This window comes from Belonocnema kinseyi, chromosome 9 (assembly GCF_010883055.1).
Source record: "Belonocnema kinseyi isolate 2016_QV_RU_SX_M_011 chromosome 9, B_treatae_v1, whole genome shotgun sequence".
Classification (NCBI taxonomy): Eukaryota; Metazoa; Arthropoda; class Insecta; order Hymenoptera; family Cynipidae; genus Belonocnema; species Belonocnema kinseyi.
The window spans coordinates 121,865,820-121,876,488 of NC_046665.1; the positions used below are offsets into that span (position 1 = coordinate 121,865,820).

The window sequence follows — 10,669 nt, forward strand, 5'->3', positions numbered from 1 at the left end:
TTATTTCCAAAATTTTGGAAAATGAATAATTCTGAATTTTCGACAATTAATAAAGATTAAGCATTTTTTCATCAAAGATTTTTTTAATCGAATTTAACAAAAAAAAAGCCAGTACCGGCCATAAAAAAATTATCTCTACCGACAATAACATTTTTGGGAACATTAAAAATGAGAAAGACTATTTTTTAACAATGCAGGATTTTTCAATTTTGTTGAAAAACTTAATTATTTCGTTATATATCCAGAAGTTTTGACGAGGTTCAAAAATAATTTAAATCTGAAGAAAATTTGAAAAAATAGATTGAGTGGCAGTGGGGCCACACGGCACAAGTGGGGCTTGTATAGCGGTGAAATAGTGGGGAGATCTTTTAAAAATATTAGAAAATAATATAATACTTGTAAAGCTTTTTAAAAATATAAGCCAAAATGAAGATTTTTAAAAATCTGCAAAGGTTACAATAGAATAAAAGCCTTTTCTTACGATTTCTTGCAACATTTTAAATAATATTTATTATTTAAAATTATCCTAAGAGAATATTTGGAAAAGTTTAATATACTTAAAAATATTTCCAGAATAGTCGTTAAAGAATCCGAAAGATTTTAAGGCAAGTTTTTTAAATATGCAGAATTATTTTTACAAGAAAATCTCTAATTACTTTGAAAGACATTTAAAAGTGTTTAAAGTTTTAAAAACATTTCAGAAAAACTAAACTAATTGTAGATTTTCTCTTTAATTTAAAATTAAATTTAAATTATTTTTCGGTATTTAATTAGTTTTCAGGAAATACAAAATATTCTTATGATTCATGAGAATACTTTTAATGATTTTTTCTTTTGAAACATTATTTTTAAGAGAAAATTGAAGAAAAATTCGAATTATTTCTAATGAGTTCCTACAATTTCGAAAAAGAATGTAAACATTTTAAAGAAAAATTTTTTAGTTTTGCAAGATTGAAAAAATGTTCAGTAAGCTTAAAAGATACTTTTAAATTTTCAACAACAAAAAATCAAAAGTAACTTAAAACATTTAAAGGTTTTAAAAATATTTTTTTCTTAAATGCAGATTTTTACATTTTCGAAAATGTAGCTTTCTAAGAATTTTAAAAAGTTTAAAGAAAATAAATTTCTTCAAAGATTCCTGGGACCATTTTTAATGATCTTTTCACTTTTAAAAAAGAATTTTAAGAAGAAATGTTTGACGGCCATGTAACGAGTGGGTCACGTGATCATATTCCTACCTTGCCGACATTTGTTTTAATTCCTAACTTATTTTCTCACAAAGCTCCATATCGAGTTAAAAATTAAAAATAATAAATAATAAGCACTAAGAAAAGTGGATCTGGTCATAAATTTTAATAATTATGAAAAAAGCAGGAAAATTATTTACAACAAAAATTTTTTCCTAACTATACAAATAAACCCATTTTCTTCAGATGCGTAGGAAAATTTTAAGGTATATTTTATTTTTAAAAATCAATTCAAAAAATCAAAAGCTTTTAGAAAATGTAAAAAGATTTTTTTTAAATGTAAAAAAAGAATTTTTATGACTCTAAAGGAATTTTTTTAATTTTGCAGATGATTTTTAAAAAAATTTAAATTTTGTTGTTAACTTCAAATATAATTTATAATTTTATAAGATTTCAAAAAACTTAAAACTTAAAATATTAAAAAAATTTTCCAAAGAAAAAAGTCCTGAATATATTTTATACTGACTTGAATTACATTTTGAGTTTTCTGAAAAATCAGCTTTTTAAGAATTTTAAAAGGTTTCAAGAGAATAGCATTTCTTTTCAAGATTCCTAGGAAATTAGTAAATGCAAATTATATTATAAAATTTCTAAAAAGTAGTAGGAAGATTTTAGGACATTTTTTTTAATTTTGCGTGACTCAATACAAATTATAGGAAAAAATCGAATTTTTCAAAAATATATTTAGAAGGTTAAAAGGTTTGGAAGAATTTTAAAATAATGTAAAAACTGAAAACATTTCTACAAATTGTAAGCAAAATGTAGATTTTTGAATATTTCGAAAATTGTTGATGATTTTTTAGAAATTTTAAAGGCTTAAAAAAAATCAAAAAAAAATTTCCTTAAAATCCTTGAAAAATTTTAAATGATTTTTCAATTTAAACTTTTAATTTTTAAACAAAATTTAAAACTATTTGAAAAGATTGTTCAAAAGATCGAGAAAAAAAATCTGGAAGATTGTGAGTCAAGTTTCTTCATTTCCAGACTTTTTAAAAATGAAAGAAAAATTCGAATCAGTTTATAAAAAAATTTAGACTTTTAGTAGATTTAAAGAAATTTCAAATATTTTATAACTTTGAAAAATATCCAAAAATTTATCAAATATTTTCTAATTGTCTCGAAGCTTTAAGAAAAATTACAGTCAAATATATTTAAAAAGTTCAGAAGTTTGAAAAAGTTGAAGAATAATTAAAAAATTGAAAATAGTAGTTAACATTTTTGACAATGTGTAGATTTGTAGTTATTAAATTTTTGAAAAGTTTAAAGGGAATAAACAACTTTATCAATTTCTTGGAAAATTTGAAATTATTTTTTCAGTTTAAACCAATAATTTTGAAAACAAAATATTAAAGATGTAAAAATATTTGAGACCATTTTTCAAAACATCGAAAAAAAATCTGGAAGATTTGAAGATAAGTTTATTTTTTAATTAAATTTTTTAAGACTTTAAAAACAATTCGAGTCAGTTAAAAAACGTTTCAAAATTTCTAAAGTTTAAATGATGTTTAAAATATTTTATAACTTGGAGATATTTCCAAAAATTTAAAATAACTCGAATTTTTTCTAATATTTTCTAAGATTACATTTTTTTTTAATTTAATAGTTTTTCTCGACACATCTCAAATCTTTAAAAATCTTATTGATTTTTCTCAGGATTTATAAGAAATTTATATTTATATAACTTAAAAACAAACAGATAATACTTTTTTCTTGTTTGCAGATTTCTAAATCTAAATTTATCCGACAGAATAATTAATAAATGTTAAGAAATTATTATTAATTAACATATAAAACCATTTACTAGATAATAATAATCCTTTTTTCAGATATATGAATTTCTAAAAAAAAGTTTTGAAATTTAATTCATGAAGCTCAAAATTATTATACTTTCTTATGATATTAAGTAAAAAATTATTCAAAGTTAATAATAATATAATATAAACTTTAATAATTTACGCCCCTGTAAAGTGGCTATTTTCATGCAAGCGTGTATGGAGGCATCGCAGGTTTCAGTAATTGTAACAGGATATAAATTATAATTATAAACTATAAGTAATAATAATTAATTATTAATTAAATTTTAAATAAATTCAATTTAAAAAAAGTATGTTAAATAATTGATGTTTAAACATAAATTCCTATTTTAATATTTAGTCATATTTGTCATAACCTTAAAATTAAATACCTGATATAAAAAAATTACGAAAATATATTTAATTTTGGAAAGATAAATTTTTACATTTGTTACTACATTTTTTTATAAATAGTAAAGTTATAAATGAAAATATGTACCGTTCTTAATAATGTCCATTTCAATTTGAATTCAAATGAAAGGAAGTCATGCAGCGCCATCTTCAACATCTCAGGAATCCACTTTATTTTCCGGTTTCTTTTGACTTTTGTATTCTACCAATACAAGATGGTAAGAGAAATAATCCCGTTTTTTCCGTGTCATCTCAATAAAATATGTGCGAAAACTCACGTAATTGAAAGAATAAAATCCAAATCCGTTCAGCTGTTATAATATTTTTCGAAAATATCGCGAAATTTTTAACTTGTGCTCGTTTATAAAAAAGTGAGGTTATGTGACCACTGGTTTCGAAGTGAAAGATATTACTGCCTCAGTAATCAATATTATCAGTGAAAATATCGTGTTTTAGAGTAAAATTCATCAATAAAAATAAAAACTTGTGAATACCGAGAATTATAAATTATATTTGTTGTTTACGTTGTCAAGATTTTGTGGTTACCACGCGTGACTTTTCGGACTTCCGAAGCATTTTTTTCCAGATTCGTTCTTTCAAAGTCAAATAAATTTCAGTTTGAGGAATTTCCGTGAAATATGCTTCGTTTTTGTATAATTTTTTGTGATATTCGTGAATTGTGCTGTGATATATTCCGTTGAATTTATAGGCCAAGCGTACGAAGAAGGTAGGAATCACCGGGAAGTACGGTACCCGATATGGTGCCTCCCTCAGGAAAATGGTCAAGAAGATGGAAATTACCCAACACAGCAAGTACACCTGCACCTTCTGCGGAAAGGTAACGTTTTTCTCAAATAAAAATGTAAATTTATAGCAGAAAAATTCATTTTAAAAGATTATTTCACATTCAAAAGAAAAAAAAATCATGCCTGCTTTGAAATATAAAATTTTGGTACTTTCATTGTCAAATATAATGTTAAAATTGTTCTGGAATATTCTAATTTTTAATCCATTTTGATACAAAATTAAATTTTCGATTAAAAGTTTTATAAATTACTAAATTACACATTTTGCTTCAGTTTAGAAGATTTTTGATAAACTGAAGTTGAAATTAATTTTATTATTTTGTTGTAAATTTCACAAACTTGTCAAAAATTCATTTTTTTTTTTTGTTGAAATCAAACTCTTTTGGTTTAAAATTTCTTTTTTTTGTTAATTCATTTTTTTTTAACTGAAATTTGAACCATTCCATTTTTTGTTGAAAATTCATATTTTTAAATATAAATTTAATCCTGATTGAAAGAAATTTTTTTTTTACTAAAAATGTAATTATTATAATTGAAATTTTAGTAACAAAGTAATCCCATTAGTTGAAATTTTACGTTTTTGGTGGAAAATTGAATAATTTGTTAAACATTCTTTATTTTTTAAGCATGTTTTTTCTAAAATTTTAATTATTCTATTTTTGGTTTGAAAGTTTCTCTTTTTTTTTTTTTTTTTGAGAAAATACATCTTTTGTGTTGAAAATTAAACTTCTTGATTGAAAATTTAACTATATTATTAAAAATGTCTTTTTTTTTATTGATAAAAATTGATTTCCCTGACATTTTAACTATTCTATTCTTGGTTGAAAGTTTGTCCTTTTTAGAAAATTCATCTTTTGGGTTTAAAATATTCTATTTTCGATTGAAAATTTGACTATATTATTGAAAATTTGTTTTTATTGTTAAAATTGATTTTAAAAAATTTAACTATTGTATTTTAGGTTAAAGATTTTTCTGTTTTAAGTTGAAAATATAGCTATGTTGTTCAAAATTCGTTTTTTTTTTAAATTGAAAATTAATTTTTTTTCAACTTTAAATCTAATTATTCCATTTTCGGTTAAATGTTGATTTGTTTGCCTTTTTTTATATTAAATAGATCTTTTGGGTTGAAAAGTAAACTTATTTGTGGAAAATTTGTTGTTTTTTTTTCTTTTTTTTTGTTAAAATTGATTTTTAACATTTAAACTATTCTATTCTGGGTTGAATTTTTGCCCTTTTTGGAAGAAAATTCATCTCTTGGATTGAAAATACAACTTTTTTTTCAAAATTAGTAGTTTTTTTAAAATTAAAAAATTAATTTTTTCAACTTGAAATGTAAATATTCCATTTTCGGATAAAAATTTATTTTTTGTCTTTTTTTGTTAGAAAAAATATCTTTTGGATTAAAAATTAAACTTTTTTGTTGATAAATTAAGTATATTATTGAAATTTTGTTTTCTATTGTTAAAATTGATTTTTCACACTTTAACTATTGAATTTTAGCTTAAAAATTTTCCTGTTTTTGGTTGAAAATATAACTATTTTGGTAGAAAATTCATCTCTTGGGTTCAAAATATAACTTTTTTGTTGAAAATTTAATTATATTGTTTCAATTTTTTTTTTTTTAATTAATTTTTAATATTCAAATTATTATTTTTTGGTTAAAATATTACCCTTTTTGATAGAAAATACATCTTTTGTGTTTAAATTTAAACTTATTTCTTGAAAATTTAACTATATTATTGAAAATTTGTTTTTTATTGTTAATTTGTTTTTTAACATTTTAACTTATATTTTTAGTTGAAAATTGGACATTTTTGGTAGAAAATTCGTCTTTTGGGTTCAAAATATAACTATTTTGTTCAAAATTCGTTTTTTTTTTTTTTTTTTTTTTTTTTTTTTTTTTTTTTTTTTTTTTTTTTTTTTTTTTTTTTTTTTTTTTTTTTTTTTTTTTTTTTTTTTTTTTAATCAAAAAATTAATTTTTTTAACTGAAAATATAGATATTCCATTTTCGGTGGAAAATTGATTTGTTTGCATTTTTTTTTAGAAAATACATCTTTTGGGCTGAAAATTAAACTAATTTGTTGGAAATTTGCTTTTTTATTGTTAAAATTAATTTTTAACATTTAAACCATTCTATTTTTTTTTGAAAAATTTCCCTTTTTGGTAGAAAATTCATCTTTTGGTTTGAAAATAAACTTTTTGTTTTTGTTGAAAATTTAAATATTTTATTGAAAATTGGTTTTTTTATCGTTAAAATATCGTGCCAAATTAATTTTTTTCACATTTAAACTATTTTATTTTCAATTGATAAATTTTCATTTTTGATATAAAATTCATCTTTTGGGTTGAAAATATAACTATTTTGTGCAAAATTCGTTTTTTTATAGAAAATTAATTTTTGTAACGAAAAATGTAATTTCTCAATTTTTGCTTTAAAACTGATTTTTTTTTTTTTTTGTTAGACGATACATCTTTTGGGTTAAAAATTCAACTTTTTTTTGTTGAAAATACAACTATTTTGTTCAAAATTCTTTTTTTTTTTTTCATTGAAAATTATTTTTTTAAGCATCGGTTAAAAATTGATTTGTTTGCCTTTTTTGATCGGAAATTTATTTTATGGGTTAAAAATTCAACTATTTCGTTAAAAACTAATTTTTTTCTTAAATTGGCCTATTTAGTTGAAAGTGGAACTAATTTGTTAAAATTTCATTTTTTTCGTGAACTGATTCATAATTTTAGTTAAAAAATCTTTTTTTTTTTTTTTGTTCAAAATTCAACTGTTTTGTTGAAAATAAAAGTTTATGTTTATTTTTTACCTGAAAGTTTAACTAATCATGTTTTTTTCTTGAAAATTCCTATATTTTGTTGGAAGTTTAACTTTTTTGTTGAAAATTTTTTTTCAAAATTCATTTCAGTTTTAAAAAATCCTTTCTTTTGTTGGAAATTTAACTATTTTGTTAAAAATTCATTTAATTTGTTAAATTTAAATTTAAATATTCCATTTTTGTTGAAAAATTGATCTTTTTTTAGTTGGAAATTCATGTATTTTATTAAAAATCCATATTTTGTGTTGAAAATTTGATTATTTGGTTTATAATTTATTTTGCTTGAGATTCATCATTTCAGTTTGAAAATTTTTAATTAATTTAAATAACATATTTTCTGAACTTATTTAAAACTTACTCAATTCAATGAATTTTTTTAATGTTTTTAAATTTTTTGGTATTCACTTGATTTTTTTAAAAATCCAGTTCTATTTTTTAAATTAATTTGATTGTAAACAATCAAATTTTTTTTATTTTAAACAATTTTCCAATGCATTTGAAGAGATTTGATTTTTTTTGGAATTCATCCTTAATTCTTTTGGAATGTTTTTAATTTACTTGAATTCTTCTAAATTCGATTTAATTCAATTGATATTTTTGAATTTAAAAAATAGTTTTTTCCCAATAGATCCTAAATTCTGTTAACCTCGCCTTGAATTTTTGGGCATTTCATCAATTTCTATAAAGTTTTCTTCATATTGTTAAATTATTCTCAATTTATTTTATTTTTTTTAATTCATCTTGGAATTTTTATGAATTTCGTCGAATTCTTCTCAATGATTTCCTCTCAATTCATTCCAAGTTTACGGAAATTAATGGAATTTTTTTATTAAAAAAAATTGTACAATTCTTTTGAATTTAATTTGAATACATTCTTTGGAATTCTCTTGAATTTTTTTAAAAACTGGAATTCGTTCAATTTTACTCAATTCTATTCAATTTAATGAATTTCAAAATTTTCCGTTTAAAAAATCCTTTCTTTTGATGGAAATTAAACTATTTTGTTGAAAATTCGCGTTTTTTTAGGTTGATAATTAAGTTTTCCTACAATTTAACCATTCTTTTTTTGTTGAAAATTAATGTATTTTCTTGAAAATTTATTTTATTTTCAGTTGATTATTTTTTTGTTTTTAACTGAAGATGTGTCTATTCCATTTTTGTTAAAAAATTGATCTGTTTTAGTTGAAATAGGTCGATACTTATTTCTGTCTCGAATTCCTTTGAAATATTTCTGGGTATTTTTCAAGATTCCGAGAAATTGTTAATAGATTTCAATAATTTGAAGAGATTTTTACGATTTTAAGGTATTTTTAAAACTTCTCAAGACATTATCAAGAGCTTTTAATTTGAAATAGTTTAGGAAACTTATAAATATATGAAGGAATTATTAATTCATTTAAATAATTTGGTGAGATTTCAAAGATTTAGAAAAATTAGAAATATTTTCGTAAATTTTAAGCAATTCCCATACATTTTTTTATTTATTTTAAAAGTTTAAAAGGATTCTAATTAATTTATTCTGAAATATTGTAAATTTATTTGAATTTTTCGAAATTTACTCAATTCAATTGATTTTTAAGTTTTTTTTTTAATTTTCATACATTTTTCTAAACTGATTTCAAACTTACTTATTTCAATCAATTTTTTCATATTTTCGAAGTATTTAGAATTCATTTTATTTTATTTTTTTAATTCAGCGGATTTATTTCCGTAAAATTTGATTTACTGAAATAAATGATTTTTTTTATTTGATCCTACTCACGTTTTTTTTTAAATTAAGTTTTTTCATATTTTTTAAATTGTTTTCAATTCATTTGAATTTTTTTTAATTCACCTTCAATTTTTATACATTTCATCAAATTCTGCTACTGTACCCTTAATTCCTCTAAATTCATTTCAAATTTACGGAAATCAATGGTATTTTTTGTATTTAAAAAATGTATAAAATTTAAGAAATTTAAATTAGATTAAAATCCAAATTAAAAATTAATTTTCCGCAAAAATAAAAAAAGAGAAAAGAAAAATGAGAATTGTTCATTTTTCTTTCCTCTTTTTTTTATTTTTGTCTGAAAGTTATTATTGTTTTTTGTTTCTTCGTTGTGAAAATTTGGTTGTCGGATTTTTTTTAACAGGAGTTTGCCTTAACCAATGTTTTCCAATTCATTTGAATTCTTTTGAGTTGTTTTAAAGACCTATGAATTTACCCTTTGGACCCTATTTTTTATCCCATAGAGACTGTGAGGCCTGTTTTTTGTTTTTAGATTAAAATTAATTATTTTAACTTTAAAATGTTATCTTTTTTAGTTGAAAATTCATTTAATTGATTAATAACTCGTTTTTCTGGGTTAAAAAATAGAATATTATAAAAAAAAGTAGAATTTTTTTAATTTCAAACATGAATAATTTTGACCCCTTAACTTTTTTTTGAGTGGGTCGTTCCCAAAATAGAAAGAGGAAAAGGCAGTCCCATTTTAAGGGTATGTGATACTTAGAAAATTGTCGATTTTACCAGTTTTAGGTTCCCCCGGCTTTTTTTCTAGAATAATAAATATTTTGTCTTAAAAATTTGGGAAATGCTAACGGACTTCCCCGCACACTTTTTTTGTGTGTGTTTTTTTTTTTTTTTTTTTTAAATTTTTAATATTGCTAACAACGTGCGTGTATTTTTCGAGGTTATGTGTGTTACAATTCACCCGAGCGTTAATTCCAAACTGCACAATATTTTTGGATGAAAACTTTGGACTTGCAAATAAACATAGTAACTAATCTCCCGAAACTAACCTTGTTTGCAGGCAATCAAAAAAGTTTATTTCATAAATAATTTCCAGATTATCGGGAAAGCGGAGATGAAAAAGTACGTAACCTCAAAATAATGCATATGCATAAAATTTTTATTTAGCACAATAATCTGTTTTTTTTTTTTTGTTATGACCCCTCAAAAAAGAGTCCGTGGACGTCCGTTTTGATATTTTCTAGCATCTCCGAATTCAGTTTTTAAAAATTTTCATTTTTGTGGGAAAAAAACCGGGGAAACTGTAAATACCACATGCCCTTAAAAATGTTATCTTTTTTAGTTGAAAATTCATTTATTTGATTAATAACTCGTTTTTCTTGGTTAAAAAATAGAATATTATAAAAAAAGCATAATTTTTTTAATTTCAAACGGGAATAATTTTGACCCCTTAAGGGCATGTGACACAGCTAAATACCTATATTACCGACCTCACTTTTTCCGTTCATTGAATGTTTTTTTGAACCTAAGAACTTTTTTTGTAAATAAAATATCGAGCTGAAACTTTGGGAAATGTATTAGAGTACAATAAAGTACGTTTAGGTACTGCATTTTGGTAGGAACTTCACTGAAAATTATTTCATCTTTTTTCTGAACCTCAACATTTTTTTAACGTTCCAACTTTTTTTATACATAAAATATCGGTCTCAAACTTTGAGAAACGCAAGAGCCGAAAGAAAACTACGTTTAATTACAAAGCTTAATAATAATAGATGTAAAAAAAATATTTCAACAATCAATTCCATCGGCATCAGCCGGTAACGTTGTACACGAAAATACGAACTCTCTAGAGCC

The 10,669-nt window shown here is 22.0% G+C and overlaps 1 protein-coding gene across 1 annotated transcript in view; it reads left to right on the forward strand.

Annotated features, from left to right (window-relative positions):
- The first annotated feature begins 3,549 nt into the window (after nt 1-3,549).
- Nucleotides 3,550-10,669, forward strand: part of LOC117179630 (60S ribosomal protein L37a) — a 7,685-nt gene continuing 565 nt past the window's right edge. The window contains exons 1-2 of the mRNA XM_033371632.1: nt 3,550-3,669; nt 4,161-4,289. Of these exons, the coding sequence (XP_033227523.1) occupies nt 3,667-3,669; nt 4,161-4,289 (132 nt within the window). The 5' untranslated portion in view covers nt 3,550-3,666. The remainder of the gene's footprint in view (nt 3,670-4,160; nt 4,290-10,669) is intronic.